The 26,006-nt window shown below is 45.5% G+C and overlaps 1 protein-coding gene across 2 annotated transcripts in view; it reads right to left on the bottom strand.

The window, feature by feature from the left end:
- VIT (vitrin) overlaps positions 1–26,006 on the bottom strand; it is a 124,922-nt gene that overhangs the window by 3,684 nt on the left and 95,232 nt on the right. For both annotated transcript variants that reach the window (XM_019970008.2, XM_019970009.2), the window contains 4 exons: positions 24,459–24,606; positions 11,763–11,866; positions 4,643–4,869; positions 1,715–2,228 (listed from right to left, as the gene is read on the bottom strand). In XM_019970008.2, the coding sequence (XP_019825567.2) occupies positions 1,715–2,228; positions 4,643–4,869; positions 11,763–11,866; positions 24,459–24,606 (993 nt within the window). The remainder of the gene's footprint in view (positions 1–1,714; positions 2,229–4,642; positions 4,870–11,762; positions 11,867–24,458; positions 24,607–26,006) is intronic.

Raw genomic sequence — 26,006 nt, 5'->3', positions numbered from 1 at the left:
ATCCACACCACAGGTGGTTCTGGGCTAAGCTCTTCTCCTATTGTGGCTCATTAAGCTGCCAGGTCCTTTTCTCACCTTTCCAGTGTCTTTTCTCTGAACATTATCCACATTGGGAAAAGTCAGGTTGGGCTTTAAAAGTGCTGCCAAGTGGTCACAGGAAGAGTTTAGCTGCAGAACAGGGCTTAGACCCACTAAGATCTCGTTTCTATTCACAGATGGAAGGGCTGCCCTCTCCCACCCCCGGCCCAAGTAAAGACAACAAGACCAATATTAGAGATTTAGCTTTTCACATCCTGCAGTCCAACCTTATGGTAGAGGTCTTTCTACTGGCAATTCTGATAGATGGTCCCCCAGCCTTGGCTTGGACACCCTCGGGGACACCCCAGTGCTCATGGCTTCCATGTCACTTGCATCTGTTGGCCCTTGTTGTTTAAAGATACCCAGAACATGATAGCCCTGACAGTGCCTGGGACATCATCCTAGGTCTTCACTTTCTCCCGACCAGTGGGTCAAGGATACCCTCTGGGTGAGGCTTAAGGAGAGGCATCGAGAAAAATGAGTAAGAGGAGCTGAACACAAGCTGGGGATGGACGCTCTTGGGCTTGTCACCAAGAGTTGCCCCACCTGGCTCTGCCCACTCACTTTGGAACTTTGGGCAGTTTGCTTCTGAACCATAAACCATCCTTGCTCTGCTGACAGGAGCCCACGGGGCCTTGTGACTGCTGGCATGTGGACCACCTGCTATCCCACCGTAATGAGTGCTCCCTACGGGGCAAATCACTGGGAAGACCGTCTGAACCTGGTGTCTGGTTACTTTTCCAGAAGCCAGAAATATTGGTTCCTGAAGGCTTATTTTTATATCCCTCCTTGTTTCAGAAAGGATTAAAAGCAGCTTTAAAGAATATGGGAAATCCTACAAACAAACTCAAATTAAATGGAGGCAGACACTTAGTGCATACACACACACGAAAACTTCCCCCACAATAGGTAAGTCTTGTTCACCAGTACTTACCGCAGGTTTTTGGTTCACTGATGACTCCGTTTACTTTTATTGTCATTACTAGTATTACTGTCACTAGGGGTTTTCTCAGGTTGTTTGTATTGTCCTTGTATTTTATGGCACTTTTCTAAACAAGGATTATATATAGATTTTGTCCAAAAGGCATTACATATGACTGATTTTTTGAACACTTACAAAAAAACGTTTTGCTCATTTTTCATGGTTTTAAACTTCCTGTTGTCCTCTTTCAAATTTCATATGGAAATATCTCTTTAAATACTTTGAATGAAAATTTCTTTGAGGTCTCCCCCACCAAAACCTCCAATATCTGGTTAGCAATTGCTTATATGATAGTATTATACTTCTGTTTTAAAACATCCATTTTCTTCAAGTTTCTACCACAATTTTGTGGTCTTCAAGGGAGATTAGAGTGAGGAGTCAAATTCCTCTTTAATGCATCACGTGTCGGTGAGTGTGGGACATAAAGAAGAGGGGTAGCGTGCGCAGGCCTTGATGCTGTGGAAACTACCCCCGTGTCCTTGCCTGACCCTTCTTCACTACCCAGAGGGCCCTGTGGTGTTGAACTACACCCTAATGCCCTAGGGTTGTGAACATTTTATTAGGTCTAGACAAAACCGGTGCCCAGAGAAACAACCCATCAAGGCCCAGAGGTCTGCTCAGCCCCAGACTGGTCAGCAAGAGCAGCTCACTTACCCTTGTGATGGGCAAGCATGGCCGGTATCCGGATGTCGTCATAGGACCTCCCGTCGGTGATGAGTATCATTAGCTTCCTCTTGTTGGGCTTGGACTTCTTGAAGAGCTGCTCCAGGGCATAGTGGATGGCAGCTCCTGTGCTGGTCCCTCCACTCCAGTAGCCCACCCTCTTGATGGCATTGAGGACATCAGATTTGGTGCTGTACTCATCGAACCCAAACTCCAGCCGCTGCTCATAGGTGTATTGCATGGCCCCAATCCGCGTGTCCGTGTCTGAAATCTCAAACTCCCTGCTGAGGTTGGCCACAAACTGGAGGACAGTGCGGAAGTTGCTGGTCCCCACACTGCTGGAGCCGTCGATGACGAAGCCGATGTCGGCCGAGTTTAAGCAGGTCTTGCTGCAGGCCAGTCGGTCGGTGTCACAGACCCGCTTCACCAGCGGCTGCACAGTCTTGTGGAGGCTGAACCAGTTCTGCACGGTGAGCGAGTAGAAGCCGTTGGTTCTGCACACAGCCTGGAAGACAGGGGCAGGCCACCCGCCAGGTCAGGGGTCTCAACCTCCAATGGATCACCATGACCGGCCACCTAAGGCCTCTGTCCATCTCGGTTCACCCAGTCAGGTGCTCTCAGGGCAGAGGCCCCTCTGGTTATCTCTGACCCATTCCCCCACCCTCAGCCAGGTCTCTGCTTTCATGGAGAACCATCAGTCAAGCAAATCCACCGGGAGAGGGGAATTTCTGGTTTAAGCTTCATATTTATGCCCCTCCAGGCCCCTTGGTTTGTACTGGCAGCTAGCCATAAGGCTGGCATTGGTGGGCACCAACCCATGAGGATTAAAGAAAGCTTTTGTTCTGATTGGGAAAACAAAAGGCACACAGGAGAGGAAGCTTAAGAACTGGTTAGGGGGCAGACCTGCATCCAGCAAGAAGGGGGTTCCACATCTGTGTCCGGCACCCAACTAGACATTCTTAACATCATTTCACTACCCACCCTCTGCCCACCTTAACCCTACAGGGTGGAATTCTAACCCACTTGTCATGAAGGAACAAACTGAGGGCCAGTTGTGAAGTGACATCCTTGAGGTCACAACTCAAATCTCTCTGCCCTCAGAACCCCAGCTCTGTCCCCTGGACAGCCCTGCCTCCAGGCAAATGAATGTTTACTTGTGCCCAAGCATGTTCCAGAAAAAACTCAAGGTGCCTGCAAATACACATTGAGCAACCTGGTTGGTGTGCTCCTGGAAGTGACCATTTCCCTTGCCATTGCCTCTCAAGAGGTCACAGAGAGAATCACAGACCTGCTGGCTGCTGATGAAGGTGTATAATTAAAACATTATTTGAAAACAAGAAATGACTTTAAAATGTCCTGGGAAATGTACTTTAATTGGTTTGTAAAAACCTAATGGGGTTCACAAAACTTTCCATGGCTTAGGTGCCATATGAGATGGGTGTCGAGGCTGAGTTGAGTTCTAGCCAATGGATGGGGGGCAAGGATCCCCACCAGGCAGTCTGAGTGAGTCATAACAGGAGAGAGCGTGGTGCTGGCATGGGCAGGACACTGGGTGGCTGGAGCTAGGGAGCTGGGTTAAGACCACCCTCCAGAAAACCTCAGGAGTAACTGAATGGAGAAGGATTTGGAGCAAGGACCCTGTGGGACTGGGAAAAAGCATGAGATGCATTGTGAAATCTAAACTGGGGAGATCCAGAAGGGAGAAAGAAGACATGTAAAGTATCAATACTCGCTTGAACCGGGGAGGTGGCACTGGGCATGGGAAAGACTGGGCAGATGTGAGCTACATGACATGGGAGCTGACAAGTTGTTCTGGCGTAACTCCGGGTGTCTGGGACAGCTGTGGGGCCAATGCACAGTCCGGAGGAAGAAGGAATTTGAGTGGGGAAGATGAGGCACTTGGCATGTTGCGTGTAGGATTTAAGGTTCTTCAGGTCATCAGGTGGAGACTAGTCTATCAGCTTGAAACAGATGGCTACTGAGCTCCAGAGAAAGCACGGCGGGAGACAATGTGTTACTGCTTGTGAGTGAAGGCTGAAGCTGTGGCCCTGGGAGAGGGTCTGGAGGGAGAAAAACTAGTGAGCACAGAGGAGAGAGCCAAGGAAGTCTATGCTTCAGGTACAAGACAGAAAAGAGGAGGGAGCAAGTGAAGTAAGAACCACACTGTGTCCTAGAGGTTAATGGAGATAAGAATGATGACGAAGTGCAGGATCTGTGCAGGGAGCTGAGCCCCAGTAGATCTGGAGACAGGCTGCTAACACTGGGGGCATCCCCCCTCCTGTCCTCCTCCTCTCCTTTTTAAACCTGGGGTCCTGTCTCTGGAGAAAGGTTTATGTGGGGTCTACCGTATAAAGCATACACAAAGTGAGCTGCACTGGGGGAATAGGCCTAGATTCCCACCTGTCCTGCCTCCGTGTCCTGTTGGGCATCTCTGTGGAACTCAGGGGCAGCTGAGTTTGAAAGCCTGCGCTCCCTGATGTGGTTTAGTACCTTTCCTTGTCTTGTCTATCAGATTAGTTGACTTGTGGTACATGTGCGCCCATGTGTGTGCTCATGTGAAGACTTGCTGGGCTGCCCAGTTTGAGGTCCTTTGGGGCTATGAGAGGCACTCAGGGGAGCCTCTGATGTGAGGCTTTGGGGACCCTGCTCCTCCCAAGGTGCTGATGCCAGACCTCAGTTCACCAGGTACGTGGTGGGTTGTTGGGTGTTGCTTTGAGAGGGTAACTCCAGGTTCCAGACTCACTAGTCTCTCACTGGAGGCCCTTCTGCCTAGAAACGAGCTTAACATCCATTTGGAAAACACAGGAGACACAGCCTGGATGGCTGCTACAGCTGTGTGAAGTGTGGGGCATTCTTTTATTGGGTGGGTTTCCCACTTGCATACCTTACGTAGAAGGCATACCTTGTTGGCAAACGTACCTTGTTTGCAAAGTTGGGCTCCAGCATGTACTGCTTCTCATTTTCAGAGGCACCTTCAATGGTGATGAAGAAAATGTTGACGCCTGACTCTCTCGCCAACCTTGAGGCCTCCTCCACCTTGTCCGTGGGCCAGCCGTCCACCATCACCACAGCCACATTGGGGGCACCACCTCTGTTTCCATTAAATTTGGAAAAGAAGTTCTTGGTCACAAAGGAGATGGCCCGGCCTGGAAGGAAAAGAAAACTCTTGCTTGGAGTGATTATGGAACAGATGAGAGCAGCATAAAGAGGTGCAGAAAAATATCCATTCCCTCCCTTATTGGCTTGTTTTCTTTTTTTAATCATGTTAACTAGCTTTGGGTGTACAGTTCAGTGGTGTTAAGTACATTCACAATATTATGGAACCTATAGCACTAGCCATTTCCCTCCCCAGCTTCATTTTGAGCTTCAACTTCTAATTTCCTCTTGTTTTAAAAAGGTTTTATACCATTTGCAATAACATGGAGGGACTTAGAAATTATCATACTAAGTGAAGTAAGTCTGACAGAGAAAGACAGATATTCTTTGATAACACATATGTGGAATCTGAAAATTAGTATAAGTGACTGTATATACAAAATAGAAACAGACTCATAGAAAACAAACACGTGGTTACCAAGGAAGAAATGGGGGGGGAATAAATTAGGAGTACTGGGTTAACAGATGCAAATTACTATACATAAAACAGATAACACCAAAGATTTACTGTAAAACACAGAGAACAATATTCAATATCTTGTAATAACCCCTAATGGAAAATAATCTGAAAAAAAAAAAAGAATCACTTTGCTGTACACCTGAACCTAACACAATACTGTACATAAACAATACTTCAATTTTAAAAATTAAAAAAGAATAAAAAGTTTTTGAGACCAGCACGCAGGTGAGAAAAGCTTTTCATGGGAACAATAGTGTCCGTTCTCTGCCTGGGTGCTGGAGCTGACCTCAGTAAGCCCCTGAGCCATTTCCAAAAGTGTGGGGTAGCCTTCTCCTTGGGCTTTGAGGGCTTGCGGTGAGCCCGACACTCCAGGTGTGGAAGGGTGTATTCTGGATTCAATGGAATCTTGTGTCATTTCCACTAGAGGCACAGGTCTGGCTGGCCTGGAAGGCACCACACCCACTAAGAACTGAGAGATGTGTTCTACCTAGCTGCGCTTTCTACTGGCCATGTGGGCCTGGATAGGTCACTCCAGACTGCTGGGCCTAGGTTTCCATGATGACAGCCTGCCTCAACTGAGAGCAGCAGTTGGGAGGGATGACGTAGCTTCCCAGCATACCTTTCTCAAGCATATACTTCACATTTGTCTAGGGCCTCAGGAGAGTTTTGGAATCAAGGAGGGTGAGAAACTATACCAGTTTTCTGGGACTTTCCCAGGTTTAGCACTGAAAGTCCCATATGCCCTTGGGCAAACTGGGATGACTGATAGCCCCAAAGGGAGGGCTCGTAACCTGGCCTCTATGGACCCACAAATCCCTGGAATTTATACACAGTATTTTGTATCTAGAGCCAAAGCAAAAATAATACCCAATTGTGGATGTGACTGGTGATAGAAGCAGGGTCTGATGCTGTAAAGAGCCATATTGCATAGGAACCTGGAATGTTATATTCACGAATCAAGGCAAATTGGAAGTGGTCAAACAGGAGATGGTAAGAGTGAACATCGACATTCTAGCAATCAGTGAACTAAGATGGACTGGAATGGGGGAATTTAACTCAGATGACTATTATATCTACTACTGTGGGCAGGAATCCCTTAGAAGAAATGGAGTAGCCATCATAGTCAACAAGAGTCTAAAATGTAGTACTTGGTTGCAATCTCAAAAATGACAGAATGATCTCTGTTCGTTTCCGAGGCAAACCATTCAATATCACAGTAATCCAAGTCTATGCCCCGACCACTAATGCTGAAGAAGCTGAAGTCGAATGGTTCTATGAAGACCTACAAGACCTTTTAGAACTAACGCCCAAAAAAGATGTCCTTTTCATTATAGGGGACTTGAATGCAAAAGTAGGAAGTTATGAAACACCTGGAGTAACAGGCAAATTTGGCCTTGGAATACAGAATGAAGCAGGGCAAAGGCTAATAGAGTTTTGCCAAGAGAATGCACTGGTCATAGCAAACACCCTCTTCCAACAACACAAGAGAAGACTCTACACATGGACATCAGCAGATGGCCAACACTGAAATCAGATTGATTATATTCTTTGCAGCCAAAGATGGAGAAGCTCATTACAGGCAGCAAAAACAAGACCTGGAGCTGACTGTGGCTCAGATCACGAACTCCTTATTGCCAAATTCAGACTTAATTGAAGAAAGTAGGGAAAACCACTAGAGTATTCAGGTATGACCTAAATCAAATCCCATATGCTTATACAGTGGAAGTGAGAAATAGATTTAAGGAACTTGATCTGATAGACAGAGTGCCTGATGAACTATGGACGGAGGTTCGTGACATTGTTCAGGAGATAGGGAGCAAGACCATCCCCAAGAAAAAGAAATGCAAAAAAGCAAAATGGCTGTCTGAAGAAGCCTTACAAATAGCTGTGAAAAGAAGAGAAGCGAAAAGCAAAGGAGAAAAGGAAAGATATATCCATTTGAATGCAGAGTTCCAAAGAATAGCAAGGAGAGATAAGAAAGCCTTCCTCAGTGATCAATGCAAAGAAATAGAGGAAAACAATAGAATGGGAAAGACTAGAGATCTCTTCAAGAAAATTAAAGATACAAGGGAACATTTCATGCAAAGATGGGCTCAATAAAAGACAGAAATGGTATGGACCTAACAGAAGAAGAAGATATTAAGAAGAAGTGGCAAGAATACACAGAAGAACTGTACAAAAAAGATCTTCATGATCCAGATAATCACGATGGTTTGATCACTTACCTAGAGCCACACATCCTAGAATGTGAAGTCAAGTGGGCCTTAGGAGGCAACACTACGAACAAAACTAGTGGAGGTGATGAAATTCCAGTTGAGCTCTTTCAAATCCTAAAGGATGATGCTGTGAAAGTGCTGCATTCAATATGCCAGCAAATTTGGAAAACTCAGCAGTGGCCACAGGACTGGAAAAGGTCAGTTTTCATTCCAATCCCAAAGAAGGGCAATGCCAAAGAATGCTCAAACTACTGCACAATTGCACTCATCTCACACGCTAGTAAAGTAATGCTCAAAATTCTCCTAGCCAGTCTTCAGCAATTTGTGAACCAAGAACTTCCAGATGTTCAAGCTGGTTTTAGAAAAGGCAGAGGAACCAGAGATCCAATTGCCAACATCTGCTGGATCATGGAAAAAGCAATAGAGTTCCAGAAAAACATCTATTTCTGCTTTATTGACTATGCCAAAGCCTTTGACTGTGTGGATCACAATAACATGTGGAAAATTCTGAAAGAGATGGGAATACCAGACCACCTGACCTGCCTTTTGAGAAACCTGTATGCAGATCAGGAAGCAACAGTTAGAACTGGACATGGAACAACAGACTGGTTCCAAATAGGAAAAGGAGTACGTCAAGGCTGTATATTGTCACCCTGTTTATTTAACTTATATGCAGAGTACAAGATGAGAAATGCTGGGCTGGAAGAAGCACAAGCTGGAATCAAGATTGCCGGTAGAAATATCAATAACCTCAGATATGCAGATGACACCACCATTATGGCAGAATGTGAAGAAGAACTAATGAGCCTCTTGATGAAAGTGAAAGAGGAGAGTGAAAAAGTTGGCTTAAAACTCAACCTTCAGAAAACTAAGATCATGGCATCTGGTCCCATCACTTCATGGCAAATAGATGGGTAAACAGTGGAAACAGTGGCTGACTTTATTCTTGAGGGCTCCAAAATCACTGCAGATGGTGATTGCAGCCATGAAATTAAAAGACGCTTACTTTGTTGGAAGAAAAGTTATGACCAACCTAGACAGCATATTAAAAAGCAGAGACAAAAAAAAAAATAAAAAAATAAAAAGCAGAGACATTACTTTGTCAACAAAGGTCCATCTAGTCAAGGCTATGGGTTTTCCAGTGGTCATGTATGGATGTGAGAGTTGGACCGTGAAGAAAGCTGAGCACTGAAGAATTGATGCTTTTGAAGTGTGGTGTTGGAGAAGACTCTTGAGAGTCCCTTGGACTGCAAGGAGATCCAACCAATCCATCCTAAAGGAGATCAGTCCTGGGTGTTCATTGATGTTGAAGCTGAAACTCCAATACTTTGGCCACCTGATGTGAAGAGCTGACTCATTTGAAAAGATCCTGATGCTGGGAAAGATTGATAGCAGGAGGAGAAGGGGATGACAGAGGATGAGGTGGTTGGATGGCATCACCGACTCAATGGACATGGGTTTGGGTAGACTCTTGGAGTTGGTGATAGACAGGGAGGCGTGGCGTGCTGCGGTCCATGGGGTTGCAAAGAGTTGGACACGACTGAGTGACTGAACTGAAATAACTGAATTTTGTGTATATGAGTATTTAGGCACAAAAGCCATAGCTTTCAAAGGGATCCTCAATCTAAATAAGAGTTAAGAGCTACCTTCTTAAGACATTAGGGTTATAACATTATACTCAAGGCTTCTTTGGTTTTGACCAGCATCCTGGCATCACTGACTAGTACAATCTTATCTGTCAAATGAAAGGATCAAATGGTTACATTCTTGGTTGCTAGAGAAGTGTCTTGGAGAACCCATGTGAGCTGGCTGTGTGAAAACCTCAGAGAACTGCATTAACAGCCAGAGCTGATTTCCTTCAAGGCCCAAGGCACCCAGCAGTCCCCTCTGGTTTACTGTTAGCTGCCTGTAGACAGAGCACAGGGAGCCCTCAGAAGATCACCTTGACCTCACCCAGTCTTAAATCTGGAGGCCACAGTCAATTTGCACTCAATGCGTGTTCCATTAGCCTTCTAGTGTGTCTTGAAAGCAGAGGCTAGAAATCTGAAAATTGCATTGTTGAGATTTCCTTGCAGCTGGAGTTCTGGATGTGTTTTAGTTTCATGAAATGATATGCACATGAGGTTTAGAAGATGAACATGGGGTAGAGGTTGTACTTTTGATTCTGCTATTTCTATAGCCAAGTCTGTAGAGTGTTTGACTTTTCCAGGGTAGTGTTAGCAGAGGTGGCCATGATTAGTGACCAGCTTCCTTGATGTTGAGAAGGTAGGGTGCAAAGCATGTATTTTGTGGCTGTGAATGGAGCAAGCAAGGCATGTTTTTGGAGCTGGTAGTTGTAGCAGAAGTTTCCGATCAGCATGGCTTCCTGGCTGAAGCAGATTCCTAAAGAGGCTGCAGTGGTAGAATTGAGAAAGCAATTTTCTGGTCTTGGAAGAGGCATGGCTCCTTGGAGGTCCTGGATCAGCAGGAAGCCTTTGGAAGCCATCTTTGAAAACAGCCTAGAGTACGTTTCTTCTAATTCTCAAAACCATTTCATACCCTGAAATAAATCCCTTTCTGCTTAAATCAGCTGGCATGGGTTCTGTTCTCTAAACTCAAACCCCCATCAATACAGGGCAGATATAGAACATGTTACCTACTGAAAAAACATACACTGATTTTATTAAGACACCTCTCTAATCCCATCAAGGACATAGGATGTCTTCTGAAGTTTTAGAGTTTTACTCCTGATACCTTACTGGAATTTCAGTGATCTAAGTATCAAATTGAAAACAAATCAGACATCAACTCTGTCATGTTTGTGATGAGGCAATATCCGATTTGGGGTCTCAGATCCAAGGGACTTGGATGGTGCTTATTTAGAATTGTTCAGAGATCAAAGGCTCTTCATTTGCTAGATACCAATGCACTGGTCTATATAGATATACATTGAAGTGGGGAGGGAAGTAATAAATCAGATGTACTGTAATTTTGAAGAAGCTCCTTCAAAGATAGCTGTATTTCCTGTGCACATTCCATGGCAAGCAACATGGCTCACATCTCCATTTCCCTGGATTGTGATGGTCCAGACAGGGTCCCCCAGGAGTGGGCAGTCCTCCCAGTGCCCCAAATACAGACTGTACCCCACCAGGCTCCTCTGTCCATGGAATTCTCCAGGCAAGAATACTGGAGTGGTTAGCCATTCTTTTCTCCAGGGGATCTTCCTCACCCAGGAATCGAACCTGTCTCCCGCATTGCGGGCAGATTCTTTACCTCTGTGCCACCAGGGAAGCCCAGAATCAGACTACCATTTATAAATTGGTATACTGGCATGGGCTCACTAGTGACCTTTGAACTTGGTTAGTGTGAAACTACTTCTAATTCCTACTCACCTCTGGGGAACTGATAAAATGGAGTTTTTGCACCTGCCCCACTAAAGACTAGATTTTGACCTTGGGATTTTTGTGCTCCACTCCCACTCCACCCCATCACCACCAGGAAGGCTCAGATGTCACAGGAGACACAGCTGGAAACAAAGACCATGTCTCTGCACGGTTATCACTGTAACAGGAGCTGATTAGAGAAAAATTCCCAAGGAGCACTGTGAAGCTTCCTGAATGGAGCCAGCTACAGATTTGATTTATTTTTAAATTTTATTTATTTATTTATTATTTGGCTGTGCTGAGTCTTCGTTGCTGCCTAGGCTGTTCTCTAGCTGTGCTCGGGCTTCTCATCGTAGTGGGTTCTCTTGCTGCAGAGCATGGGCTCTAGGCACGGGCTCCATAGTTGTGGCACACAGGCTCAGCTGTGGACTCAACCCATGTCTCCTGCATTGGAAGGCACATTCTTTACCACTGAGCCACCAGGGAAGCCCAAATTTTATTTTCATTAAAAATTTCTTTTTCACGAAACACAAAGATAGTTGATGACTTGTAGACCTGTAATGGTAGTCGTAACAGTAGTGCTGTTTGTCCTAAAGAAAACTGCTATCCTGAGGAAACAGGCCTGCTAAGAACTCTCCAGCATGAGTGTAATAATGATTTTTGCCCCCAGTCCACGGTAATGCTTTAGGAAAGATACAGATATTCTGTGAGTCATTTCTTAACGGATTATTTGGATTTTTCCTTTTTCTATCTAGGATGCTAGCAGACGACCACATAGAAGGAGAACCATAGTAGCAAGAAGGTCTGAATCTGGATTGGACATTAGACAGACATTAGACATGTACCTGCATTAGACAACCCTCCTCTCTGAGAAATCTTCTCTATGGCTGCCTTCACGTCCTGGGAATTCATGTGAGTCTTGAGATTAAATTGGGTAGCAGGATTGTCTCTGAAGATTCAGAACAAGAAGTAAAAATTAGCAGGAAAATTATTACCCTTGGAGCAAAGCAGAAATCAGAGTTGTTTTATATACAAATAGAATGGAAGCTGCTTTGAAACCTTAAGCTGGTGTTATACAATGCCCCAAAGAACTGTTGGTGAGACGGGAGGACTGGGTCCTCGGCAGGGTGTGTAGAAAAAAACTGGTTCATTTCAGGGCTCACGAGGTGTGGGTTCTGGTTTTAACTGTGCTGTTTCCTACGTTCGTGACCTTGGGAAGTCATTTGACTTCTCTGGGCCTCAGTTTCCTCATCGAGATAAAAATAAAGACCATCGTGTTCATGTTGCTAAAGAGCAGGACTGTTGTCAAGTGGGATTTTGCAAACATCAGGATGTGCCCAGGCTGCCCCAGACCCTCCTATCCAGGAAGAGAGTCTCAGTTGATAGCCCCTTGCCCCTCACCCCACCCCGGTACCCCAGCACTGGAACTGCATGTCAACGGTTGCGTCAAGGAGAACCCATGGTTTTGTCTTTCTCATTCTGTGACTCCTGTGACTTCGTGAGAGTATTCAAATCTTACCTGGAAGGTCAACATCTGTTTTACTAAAGCCTGACAAAGGTTAGCTGGAGAGGAGTTAGAGTGAATTCAGTGGAGAAACAGAAGGAGAGCCCTTCTCTAGAAAGGAGTCTTTTTCTTTAGGTAACAGGCTTGGGAGCTGCTGAGCAGGGAGGGAGTGTGGAATCTTTCATCATCATGTAGATGGTGTGCTGGCAGGGACGAGGGCTCTGTGGGATGGATGTGAGTGGTCACACCCAGGATGAAGTGGGGATGTGTGGTGAAATCACATCTCCCGAAGCACTGATGGTCCGTGCCTGGCAGGACCTCATGCAGGTGCGACCTTTAAGGTCACACGGGGCCCTGAACTACAAAAGAACCTGTGCTTGCTTCAATGCTCTTCCATACCTGCTCCATCAAACCACCCACATCCCCTTCTGCAGTCCTTCTTCTGACTCATCAAGTCATCCCCACGGTATGCATTTTTGATACCCTCTGATAATGTCCTCATCAAATACCAGGTCCTGTCAGATCAACCTCTCAAATATCTCTTGTGACTCTCGCATCCTTTCACCCCCCCACCCCTCGCCCACTCAAGTTTGGACTTGGATCTTCTTTTTCCTGAACTATTCCTACAGCCTCCTACCTGGTCTTCCTGCACCACAGTGGACTGTCCAGAGGATGTCTTACCCTACAGGTGCTAAGAGCCTGTCAGAGGTGGATTAACCTGCATGCTAATGATACCTCTTCATATTTGTAATTTTGGGTTCTTTTTCCAAAAAGAATCCCCAAACTATATAAGCTTCAGAGTCCCCAAAGCCTGGATCTACCTTTGGTAACCAAAGAATATGAACTTTTCAGGGGCTGAAAAAAAAAATCAAAACAACAACAAAGTATCATTAGCTACAAAACAGAAATTTGCAAAATTGATATTGACAATAATAACTATGTATTTGTCTACCAAACATAATGTTCTAGACACCCCATTAACTATAAAAATTTTAACTCTTAGAACTCTAATTACATTCGAAAATGATTGGGGGACTAGATTTTTCTCACTTTGAAAGATTTCCTGAGTGTGTCTGACAATTGTGAAGAAATCATAGCTGACCATAAATTGTGTTGCTCATAGACAAATAATTTCAAAAGCAAAAACATAGATTTTTCTTAAGTTTTTACAGAAAAAAGATTAAATGTGGAAGCTAGTCACCTAGTCATATCTATACTGATCTCCCAGAGCCCTGTTCATGAGGCTGTCTGAATGTTGATAACTTTGTAGAGTGATGGATCACCCATTTCCCATATTACATCTACTGTCAGGCCTTGTTATCCGCAGTAGTTATGTTCTATAAAGTTGTTGCAAACATCACGGTAGCAGGTTGCTGAGCCATTGTTCCTAGGGAAAATAGAGGGTTGGATTCCTGTGGGCCTCTGGTCATATTTTCATCAATAGGTCAGCATATAAACTTGTTTTAATGTATGTTTCTGTTTCAAGGTGCCCAGTTTAATGTTTCTTACACTAATTAATTATATGCACATTTTCTGTGTCATGAAACACTAGCCGAAAGGGTTTAACGTTTTAAACCTGACCCTGGGTCATGCTGCGTAGATTTGTTTTGGCTCTCAGCTTCATAATGGCTATCCATCGTACTTAAAAAAAAAGTAGTCATCATTTCATGAATTCGTAAGTTCAGCCACTTTTCCATTAGTTATTTTAGCAGTTTCTGGAGCAGATTCACATACAGATAAATGAATTTCCTTTTTCTTTTTTTTGCTGAATATATTGGATCATCAGTTCATTAACATTGAACTCATGACCAACAGCATAGATTGCCTGAAGGAAATTTATCTAACATTTGCGGTTTCTCCTGAAGCACGTCACAGCCTTCTTGTGCTGAGAACACTGGATGGCACTTCAGCGCTACACTTGGGGCCATTAAAATTATGAAATCATCAATGAATAGCTGGAAAGTGTGGTGCTAAGTAGACTGTGAAAAGGACACTTGTTTACAGCACGAGTTGGAACAAGGCAGAGCATTGCCTTGTTTGACCTCAGCGGGGGATGTTGTATGCCTCCTTCCTTCTCAGTGCACATCCGCAGATGACTGTCAAAGTACCAGGAGTGTAGATTTTGGAGATGCAGGCACATTTTAGCAAGTAGGTGAATTTGCAGATATGGAACACCCAAATCATGAAGGTTGACTATAACCTATTTGAGAATAAGCGCTATGTTCAGTATTTCCTCTCCCTGGTGCTTAGCATACAGCAGGTAATAGAGAATTATGGAAAGGAGGGAAGGAGGGGGGAATCTCAAATGTCCTTTCCTCTCTTAGACCATCCTGGGTAGAAGTGAACACCCCCCTCTGAGCCCCACACTCATCACTCTCTCCCCCTGTTACATCCTGGAGGTGGATGAATCTATCTTCAGAAGCAGACAGATGAGCTATTCATATACCCAATGAATAGATGCTTTTCATTTTATTTAATGTTGTTTCTGTTAAAAATATCACCTCCCTCACTAGCTGGTAAAGTCCCAAAGAACAGAATCTCTATCACAGTTATTTATTTATTTTTAATGAATTGAAAGGTTGGATCAGAAGACTGCTGAAACTCTTTCCAATTGCTAAAATTACCATTAGGAGCAAAACCGCAGAGCTCATCCACCAAGGGACTAACAGGCAAATATAATCAAACCACTTAGATGAATTTTACATTAGTATGCCCTGCAAATGGCATAGCGCTTAGAGCGTGGTAAACACTCAATAAATCTTTGTTAAAATGTAATGTAATTAAATTATAGGAATGAGTGATAAGTCGCTAACCTGCAGACTCTGACCACTCTCAGTTTCAGAGCGCATGGGTGTATATGTCCTTTCTGGGGACTTGTGGCCCTACACCTTTACCTGGTTCCTTTTTCAGAGCTGAAGATTACTTAAAAAGTTCAAAGAGATATGCCACTATATTTTTATGTAAGCAATATTTTAATTTGTAATTTTGTTAGAAGATCTCATCAAGGGAAAACACATTTGTTTCCCTCAGTGGATATTAAGGATTTCCTTTGAAAGTAAGAGAAGAAAATAAAGAGGTTTATAGCACAAGAAGAAAACATCAAATTGTTTTATGTTTGAAAGAGGATTTAAGACTAATAAAGAGAAATGACAGGGAGCCAGCATTTGACTGTTCACAGAAAGGACTAATTCATGCAATAGGAAAGGACTATCTTGCAAGTGTGTGAGAAGAATGAATGCCCGTTGGAGGTGGCGCAAGTGATTCCAAGGGAGGCTGGAGCCTGGGGGCAGAGCGCTGGATGGTGCGTCAGTATTCCCAGATCTCCCTGATGACAAGCCTTACTTGAGGCACCCTGTTAAACTCCACAGGTTTAATCAGGTCTCCCCGAGGCAGAAACTCAGTATGTCTGGGCTGGGGATTTTTTTAAACAAGCTGATCCAGGTGAATCTCATCCTCGGGAAAGTTTGGGGAGCCCTGGATTTTAGAGGACTTCTGAGGCCCTTTCAGTCCTAAGGTTCCCATTTGGTTAAATTCCTTGTCTATTGATTCACCCCAGTCACATGGAGTGAGCCTCTCAAATGAATTTTGATGCAGTAGAAACACATTAACTAATCATAGTCCCTTTAGAAAGAACATTTGAAAACTGTTTCCTCCAAGGCATCATCACTTTAAGGTTACAATAGAATAACCTGATTATCCTTCAGTTCAATCGCTCAGTCATGTCCAACTCCTTGCAACCCCATGGACTGCAGAATGCCAGGCTTCCCTGTCCATCACCAACTCCCAGAGCTTGCTCAAACATGTCCATTGAGTCAGTGATGCCATCCAGCCATCTCATCCTCTGTCATCCCTTCTCCTCCTGCCTTCCATCTTTCCCAGCATCAGGGTCTTTTCTAATGAGTCAGTTCTTTACATCAGGTGGCCAAAGTATTGGAGCTTCAGCATCAGTCCTGCCAATGAATATTCAGGACTGATTTCCTTTAGGATTGACTGGTTTGATTTCCTTGCAGTCCAAGGGACTCTCAAGAGTCTTCTTCAACACCACAGTTCAAAAGCATCAATTCTTCAGCGCTCAGCTTTCTTTATGGTCCATCTCTCATATCCATACATGACTACTGGAAAAACCATAGCTTTGACTAGATGGACCTTTGTCAGCAAAGTAATCTCTCTGCTTTTTTAATATGCTGTCTAGGTTAGTCATAGCTTTTCTTCCAAGGAGCAAGCGTCTTTTAATTTCATAGTTGCAGTCACCATCTGCAGTGATTTTGGAGCCCCCCAAAATAAAGTCTCTTACTGTTTGCATTGTTTTCCCATCTATTTGCCAATGAAGTGATGGGACTGGATGCCATGATCTTCGTTCTCTGAATGTTGAGTTTTAAGCCAGCTTTTCACCCTCCTCTTTCACTTTCATCAAGAGTCTCTTTAGTTCCTCTTCGCTTTCTGTGATAAGGGTGGTGCCATCTGAGTATCTGAGGTTATTGATATTGCTCCCGGCAATCTTGATTTCAGGTTGTGCTTCATCCAGCCTGGCATTTCACATGATGTACTCTGCATATAAGTTAAATAAGTAGGGTGACAATATATAGCCTTGACATACTCCTTTCCCAATTTGGAATCAGTCTGTTGTTCCATGTCTGGTTCTAAATGTTGCTTCTTGACCTGCATACAGATTTCTCAGGAGGCAGGTCAGGTGATCTGGTATTCCCATCTCTTTAAGATTTTTGACAGTTGGTTGTGATCCACACAGTCAAAGGCTTTAGTGTAGTCAATGAAGCAGAAGTAGATGTTTTTCTGGAATTCTCTTGCTTTTACGATGATCCAGCAGATGTTGGCGATTTGATTTCTGGTTCCTCTGCCTTCTCTAAATCCAGCTTGAACATCTAGAATTTCTCAGTTCACGTACTGTTGGAGCCCAGCTCATTCTATTGACTATCCTTAGCCTTTTAATTTTCGTAATGCTAAAAGTGTGATGATTTCTGGAGTTAGTCACTGAGTTGAACCACGCCTGTGAACTCAGGAGGATGTTCCGGGATAACCCTGGTTGCCTAAGGTGGCTGTAGGTTGGGTGACGGACTTGTCCCTTGAGGGCATTACTCAGCTCAGAGTGAAATGATTCTGTCTCTCCCCTTAAAGGACTGAGCAGCTATGGTCAATGCAGGGGCCCAGGCCAACCTGCTGAGGGACTTAGCACAACTAGCCCCTTTTGAAAGGACACTGGCCTTTCTCACATTTCCTAGGGTCAGAGATTTGGAGCAGAGTCTTATAATCAAATTTTGTGTTTAGAGGAGTATTTGTGTGTGTGTGTGTGTGTGTGTAATTAGCAACAATAATTCCACCCACCACCAAAAAAATAGAAAGTTAACCTGCAAGCATCTTCCTGCTGGAGGAAACATGGGTGTGTACTCTGCTGATCTGAGAACTACTCTAGAGCCAGGAGGCTCTCCAGCTTGCTGTCTGTTATACTGCCCGGCTTGATAAGTGCAGGGACATAGAAGGTCTTGACAACAGACAGTGTCTGGTGCTTCCCAAACCCAGTTGTGCATCCGGTCACCTGGGATCTTTTAAAAATATGGATTCTGTGGATTGGATGTGCGGCCTGAGGTTCTGCCTTTCTCACAGCCTCATGAGAGGCTGTGTCTCACGCACATGACACTGTGTATCATGTGTGAGTGGCAGTGTCTTCACAGGGGAGAATGGCTTTAGATGATCCAAGCACATTACCGTTATCGTGTGCTTTATTTCTAATCTGATGCCACCGCTGATCTGACAGGAAGGAGTGGTCCATGGCCCGGAGGTTGGGGACCTCTGTCTTAGAGAATGCTGTAAGAATCAAGAACATAAGCAGTGGGGCTGCCAGTGATATGGGGAATGCGGGAAAATAAATAAATCTGCAGAAGGTGCGAGAAAGGCAGAGAGGAAGGAGAATGGAGCTCCTGAAGCCCTAGGCTGGTGACCTGGGGGGGAGACGGGAGGGTCCTGGGGCACAGGGGTCACCAGATAACAGCACACCCCAGTTTGGTTTGGGCATTGGGATTTTTCAGTGTTCCCCAAGTAGTTCTAATGTGCACAAGAGTGGCCGTCTGCTTCTCTAGCAGAATGGTCCAAGGATCTAGGGAGAATAATCTCAGCATGGCATGGATGGGGGGCCCCCAGAGAAGCCCTGGTGATGTGCAATGCAGGGTCAAGGAGAACCCATCCAAGGAGAGAGGGCATGAGACAAGGGCAGTCTTTGTTTCCTCTGTCCCCCTGGAAGAACTGTGTGGTGGGAACAGAAAAGCATCAGATCCTTGTGTAAACTGTATTCCCAGCTCAGTCAGCCTTGAGTGTGTGTCCCTGAGGCGTGTGGCTCAGAGTTCACCTGCCTTGAAAGAAGAGGGGCCTAGAGGTCTTTGCAAGTGCCCCTAGGCCCTGGAGAGCCCTTCTGGGGAGACAGGCAGCTGTTCTGGGTCCTGTCGCTTCCTCTACAGGCAGTGTAGACGGAGGGCTCGAGGAGTGGACGGGGCAGGGGTTGGAGAGACCCGAGCTCTGCCAGGTGCCACCCTCTTTCCAGGGAAGCCAAGCTGTCCCTTCCCCTCCCTGGGGGTTAGTGATTCTCACCTTGGCTACAGATTAACATACTAGCTTCTGGGTATTTGCCAAATTCCAGGTTAATAGGTCTGAGATAGCGCCCAGGCATCAGCATTTCTAAAAGCTCCCCTGGTGACGTCGGGACCAGGCAGCCCCTTCCTGTCCTGGGGTCCTGTGGTGCCAAGCATCTCCCAGGCCCCCTCCTGTGGGGGCTCGTACCCCAAACCCTCTCACACCTTTGTGCAAACTCAAGAAAATGTGACAGAAGGGTCCTCCTTGCCAGGTGTAGCAGTTGCCTATTTCTGTTGCAAACTTAGTGGCTGAACCAACACACTCACCAGTTTACAGCTCTGGAGGTCAGCAGCCCACGGGGGGTCTCCCCAGCAGAGCCACGCTCCCTTTGAAAGGGTCTCGGAGACCATCATTGCCTGGTCTTTTCCAGCACGTGTTTCTTGATTAGTGTTCCTCTCCTCCACCTTCAGAGCCAGCCGTCGCATCTTTCTGAGCCTCTTCCATAGTCACATCTCCCTCAGTGGATAATAGCCGGGAAGGGTTCTCTGCTTTTAAGCACCCAAGTGATTAGACTGGGACACCTGGGCATCCAGGACAGTCTCCCGTCTCAGGGTCCTTGACTTTAATCACACCTCCAAGCCCCTCCGGCTCTGATGGAATATCTTGGTGGGGGCTCCACGCTGGACCTAATGAGTATAACATCGGGTTTTGAACACGCAGCAGCCATCTGCTCAGTCGGTCTTGGCTGTGAGGCTCATTCTGTTTACGTTTCTGTTTCCCTCTCAAGTTGCATGAAAAAAGGGCCAAAATGTTTCTTATAATAGAGATTTCTGCTTCTGATACATTGCTGGAAATGATAGGTCTCCTTATGAAGCCAGTTTTTGCTGTTGCATGGGAAACCAGTGAATTGATTCCACACAGCCAGGAAGGTTGTTGCCTCAGTGAGTTATCACAGCCGTGGATTCCAGGGAGTCAGACATGGGGAGCTTCGCAGCCATTATTCCGCCCATCGCACCACACCCAACCCCTGGTTTCTTCTCCTGACTCTGGATGCCCCACACTGGACGGCTCAGCCGGTCCAGGAGAGCCTCTGAGCTCCCTGCTTTGGGGGGCAGGAAGGGAGGCTCAGCTGAATGTGACTGAGGGTGTTCAGTCTGGGCTGAGTTGGGTGGGCTGAGAAGTAAAGTAAGGAAATGCAGCCCAACTTTGAGCTAAAACACAGGACACCTGTCAGAGAACCATGGGCAAAGAAAAGGATTTCATTTTGAAATGAAGAACAACCAATATTTTGCTTTATTCGATAGCTTGTTTTCCAGTGTTGGTACCCTTGGGTAGATTACAAAGTTCAGAAGAACATGTACAATTCTGTTCCATTTGTACTGAAACTGGGGATGAAGACAACATTATAGTGAAGGTCCAGAGGGTATTCAGCACCTGTGGATCCAGGCAGCAGCTAAAATGTAACCTGCTTGGCTTCACTGTTCTGTTTGCTACAGTTCAACGAATAGCTACTTGTCTGGCCATTCTTTCTTCTAGCCTCTTAGTGTTCCCATTGGTCTTAAGCGCAACCACAAGCCTGTTGGCTGCTTAATTCTAAAATGAGACCAAGTGTGCAAAATGAGGGCTTGGTCCTTGGCCTTTTCTTCAACAGGGTCTCAGTCCTCAGTTTGGTGGAAAACTTCAATCATCAGGAGCTTTCTTGGCAGAGAAGCAAAATCTTTGAAGTCAATTTGGCTTCACGTCTTAGAGATTAACCCAAGATTTAATATCTGTCTTCTCCCTAGTGGCCAAGCATTAGCTGTGTATTTTTAGGGAAGTCACTCAGCCTCTCTGGGTCTGTATCGAATGTGGACTCTTACTGGAGGTGCGTGATGACTGTGGAAGGAACGCTGTGGTTGCTGAAAGGTTAACCCGATCTTGGGTTCCAAGCCTCTGCGTGTGCAGAGAGGGGATGTGGGAGACCGAGAAGGTTGGCACCACCCGGGCTGAAGAGCTCCCCCTGGCCTGGACCAGAAGCAGGAACCCAGCCAGTGAAAGGAGAAGTTACAGAAAGGGGCAGAAGCCATGAGCCTGGCAGGGGATGATGCTGGGCCACTGGGGGGAAGGACAGAGGACAAGCAGAGAGCCGAGAAGATGCAGGAAAGAAAGAGGGAGGGGACCAGTGACCCGCCAATCCTGTGACATCACTCTCCTTTCACCTGCTTGCCTGGGCTGGTTTCTGTCTCCTGTACCCAAAGTATCTCTGTGTAGGATGCTTAAGGACCAGCAGGCAGAACAAGCTCTGCATTTTGTCCATCAGGCCATTGTTCTGCTTCTCATATTTTTATTTCTTATTTGCCTTCTGTTTTGTGTTCATAGTATGAGGCTTCTAAATCCCTCAAAAGTCTAAGTTCTGCCTCAGCTCTACGGAAAGCCAAGCGAAAGAATGTTCTGGGGGAATCTTTCACGTGGACCCGGGCAGCGCTGATAGGGGTGAGAAACCCGAGAGGAGGAATAGGGAGCTCCGAGTCCTCCCACCTCTGCCAGCTCCTTCCCAGCCTACGCCTCACCTTGGGAGCTTGTTCCTGGCAGGGTGGGCATTCCTTTTAGAGCCTGTTTCCTTACTGTAACATGAGGAGGTGGAAGCACGAGCTTTCTAGGGCCCCCACTGCACTGCGATTCTGAGAGAATGGGGCTGATCCCCAGTGACGGGTCGTGACATGGGTACTAGAATCCAGTGAGAACCCAAAGGGCCAGAAAGGGGACCAGTTTCCTAGCCAGCCAAACACTGGTGAGCCTCTTCCAGAAACACTGACTTCAGATCTGCGTCGACCTCTGCCCCTCACCATTCCCTGCCCCCCACGCTCCCCCTCTGCACACTAAGACCATTTGCTGGAGAAAGAATGGACGGGAGAGCCGGGGCAGATATAAAAGCATTTTCAGCTTTTACTTCTGGGTGCGTGGATTTCCCCTTCAGCCTCATTACGCCCTCCTAGCGCTTTTCTCCAGCTGATTTTGTTCCCCGACGGACGTATAACCTCTGTGCGGCCATTGTTTCCTTGCTCATCACTCACACACCTATTCAGAACCCGAAGCTGGAAGGGAGAGGAGGCGCTTCCAATGGGTTCGCCCAACGTCCGTTGATTGGCTGTCTTCTTAGTACAGAGCCAGTCACTGAATTACAGAACATCTGGGCTGGCAGAGCCCTAATAAATCGGCTGCTCCGCCTGCCCCGGACGTCACCGATGGCAGCTCTTACCTGGAGAGGCTAAGTGACTTGCCTAAGGTCACCCAGTGGAGCAAAGGCTTGAATCCCAGTGAATTCAAGACGTCCTGTTACCAGTTCCTTGTGCTTTCCACCCCACCCTGAGGCCGAAGATGATCGATCGGCTTGTGTGAGCAGAAAGTGAAGGAAAACAGACACATTTCCCTTAAGGGCTTTAAATTAATAAGGATCCGGGATGGGAAAAAAGGACAAACAGCAAAGGTATTTTTAGAAAGTGACATTGGAAAGCGTGGAGATAGACTCTTCCCTGTAAATGGTGATGACGTTAAGAACACAGTGGGAGAAAATGTTATTTTGAGAGGAAGAAGCCTTTATTGAATTGTTTTTCCTACCTTGCTGCATTTATTCTTTAATCCGTGTTCCCATCAGCACACCAAACAGTCTGCCTGTCATTTTTCTTTTCCTTGACATATTTATTGCCTTATTTTCATATTATCCTATAAACTTTGGTATACACAGATTTTAAAGCAGCTATTTTTTTAATGCAAGATGACACACCAAGCTTTAAATCCCTCAATAAACTGACCAGGGACATCTGCACTAAAACACTTACATTTCCTCCCCAGAGAAGCCTGCTATTCATTTGCTATCTTTAAAAAGAAAAACAGGAATGAAAACAGGTTGGCGTGTTGAAATACAAGAAAACAACGGCCCAAACCACATATTTTCCTACTTCAAGATAAAAGGTTCCAGAACATCTGACAGTGAGAATTAACATTTGTAGCAAGTGTTTATTTTTATATATTTGACTCGGATTGTATACAAGTGCCACTTAACTCAGCGATTTTTCTTCACTGAAATAGAAGGTGGTGCTATATATGTTAATGGAATTTAATTCTAAAAATACAAATGTTATAGGCCCTTGTGAAAGCAAAGCAGTTTTATGCCTTTGGAGATCTCAAAACTAAATATCCTAGTGTATTTGACATAACAACATTGGTTAAAGTGCTGCTCTAAATGTTTGAAGGGTCTGGAGACCTCCTGGCTGTTGTCAGGTTTTTTTTTTTCTTTAACTTGTCACAAAGCACAAATAAGCTGTAACTGCGGCTTCTGAGCAAGAGGTACCAAGGCCTAAGTTAGTTTCCAAGGCCAAGGCTGAGCTACAGATCTGGGGAATGAAGGTTGTGTCTAGATCCTTTGTGGAAAATATGACAGTTATCCTGCCCTTAATGGTTCTTGATCAAAAGGCCACCTATTATTTGAGATTTGAGCTTGTTTGCTCTTTTGATTACTTATTTCTAGTTGATTTCTATAAATCTGCTTTAAAGTGGAATCTATTGCATGTGAAATAAGATTCATTTATTATCCCCAATAAGAGAAAAGTTGAGGGTGGACATCAGTATGAGCCCTCAATTTCTATCCTATGTAGAAGAGTAGACTGAATTGAGGATAGTCAGCTAGGTGACTGCTGGGGGCCACAGCACCCCCCACCTCCTGCAGTGCTCCCCATTGCCAGGGAAGCCTTCCCCACACCAGTGCAGAGGCCTCAGGTTATCGGGAGAAAGGAGAAAGTTCAACCCAGAGGACCATGATTTCTGGTCATCTCACCTACAAGTGAGACCTCTGCTACAGACTTTTTGGTCTTCCCAGCTAGTGGTAAAGAAGCCTCTTGCCAGTGAAGGAGATATAAGAGCCCTGGATTCAATCTCTGGGTTGGGAAGATGCCCTGGAGGAGGGCATGACTACCCACTCCAGTCTCCTTGCCTGGAGAATCCAATGGACTATAGCCTGGCGGGCTATAGTCCATGGGGTCACAGAGAGTTGGACACAACTGAAATGACTTAGTACACACACACCTATAAGGTAGCACAGGAGCCCCTCAAACTAATACTCGAGGAGTCAGGGTTGAAAGGGAAATTGCCTGAGAGAGAAGTGAAGGCCTTAGCTCAAGGCCACACAGCCTGCTATTGGCTAAGCGAAAACTTGAACCCAGCTCTCTTAGTCCTCAAATATTCTCTCTACCAATCAGGAGTGCAAATGCCATTTACTTTCGAGTGTTGATTAACCTGTTCCTCCTTCTGGAGGCCTCAGATTTCTTCATTGGCATCTGGATTGCTTCAGTTTCTCTCATTTATGTCTGTATCAGGGAAGAGAATGAATCTGCTGTGCTCTAGATGTATGGATATTTTTCTTTTCTGGCACAGAATGAAACGAGGGTCATGCCCTGGTTTTCTAGTTCAGAGCCACACTTACCCATACTGAACAACACCCATTAGTGGGCCAGCGGGGCCAATGTCAAGAGTCTGGGCGACGTCGGTCAGAAACTGCTTCTGGATTCGGAATCGACGTTTGCCGATGCTCGAGCTCCCATCAATTAAAAACGACAAGTCAACTTTGCAGCCTGAGAAGCGGAAAAGGACTCTGTTATTCTGCTCCTCTCTCATTGCATTCACCGCCCACTCCCCTCTTCCTCAACCAGAGCTGCCTGAGATTGCAATGAAAAGAAAGTTAAAAAAAAAAAAAAGTAGCAAGATGCAAGATATACTTATTTATTTATATTCACAGCACATTTTCACTGGGCACCAAGATCACAGATACTTGGGCTGGTACTTATTTCCATGGTTGTTGTAGAATTCTCTGTATTAGCCACAATTACAGACTTCAAAAGCCAGACCTCCAAGTCAAGTCTAAGAAGGCCCTCAGAATGGTGTCCTAGCTCAGACCATGTCAGCTGTTGTGTTCAGTTGCTAAGTTGTATTGATCACTTTGCGACCCCTTTGGAGCCTGCCAGGCTCCTCTGTCCATGGGATTCTCCAGGCAAGAATACTAGTGTGGGTTGTCACTTCCTACCACGAGCGCCACCTGCAAGCCCTAATATATATATTATGTATGTATGTATATGAAAATGTGTGGGCTCAGACTGTAAAGAATCTGCCTGAAATGCAGGAGACCCAGGTTTGATCCCTGGGTCAGGAAGATTCCTTACAGAAGGGAATGGCTACCCTCTCCAGTATTCCTGCCTGGAGAATTCCATGGACAGAGGAGCCTGGAGGGCTATAGTTCATGGGGTTTCAAAAGAGTCAGACACGACTGAGAGACTGAGCACATAGCACATATAGACATTAATGAAAGCAAGAAATGGACATGAGTTGATACACTTTTAAACAGAACTGTTGAGGAATGCTTAGTAAAGAGTGATACTACAGAACTGGACGTGAAGGGAAAAGGTTCTGAAAAAACGCCTTGTTTTCTTGCTGTGGTGCATGGCAATCAAAACCAGAGGAGAAGTAGGTAATGACAGGGACCTCTCTGGGCCTGGCTGACTTCACTCCGTCTGGAATCAGCGCCCGGGCTCACTGGAGACCTAGTAAGCTTTTAGACCCTGTCTGCCTGGACGTTTGGGGCCTGCCAACTCTTCTCATTCAGCTGGCTACCCCTGTCCTTTGCTGCCTCCAAACTGCCTATGTCCAAGCATGATCCTTGAGATGAAGATTGGAAGAAGCAAGTGAAATCAAGAAGTGAAGTTTAAAGATGCCACTAAAGTCAAGAATGTTCCCTTGGTGTCTCTAATTTTCTTGAGGAGATCTCTCGTCTTTTCTACTGTATTGTTTTCCTCTATTTCTTTGCATTGATCACTGAGGAAGGCTTTCTTAGCTCTTCTTGCTGTTCTTTGGAACTCTGCATTCAAATGGGTATAGCTTTCCTTTTCTCCTTTGCCTTTCACTTCTCTTCTTTTCTCAGCTATTTGTAAGGCCTCCTCAGAAACCATTTTGCCTTTTTGCATTTCTTTTTCTTGGGGAT

This window comes from Bos indicus, chromosome 11 (assembly GCF_029378745.1).
Source record: "Bos indicus isolate NIAB-ARS_2022 breed Sahiwal x Tharparkar chromosome 11, NIAB-ARS_B.indTharparkar_mat_pri_1.0, whole genome shotgun sequence".
Classification (NCBI taxonomy): Eukaryota; Metazoa; Chordata; class Mammalia; order Artiodactyla; family Bovidae; genus Bos; species Bos indicus.
Note: the sequence above shows the minus strand (reverse complement) of the source record. Positions and strands in the feature narration are given on the sequence as shown.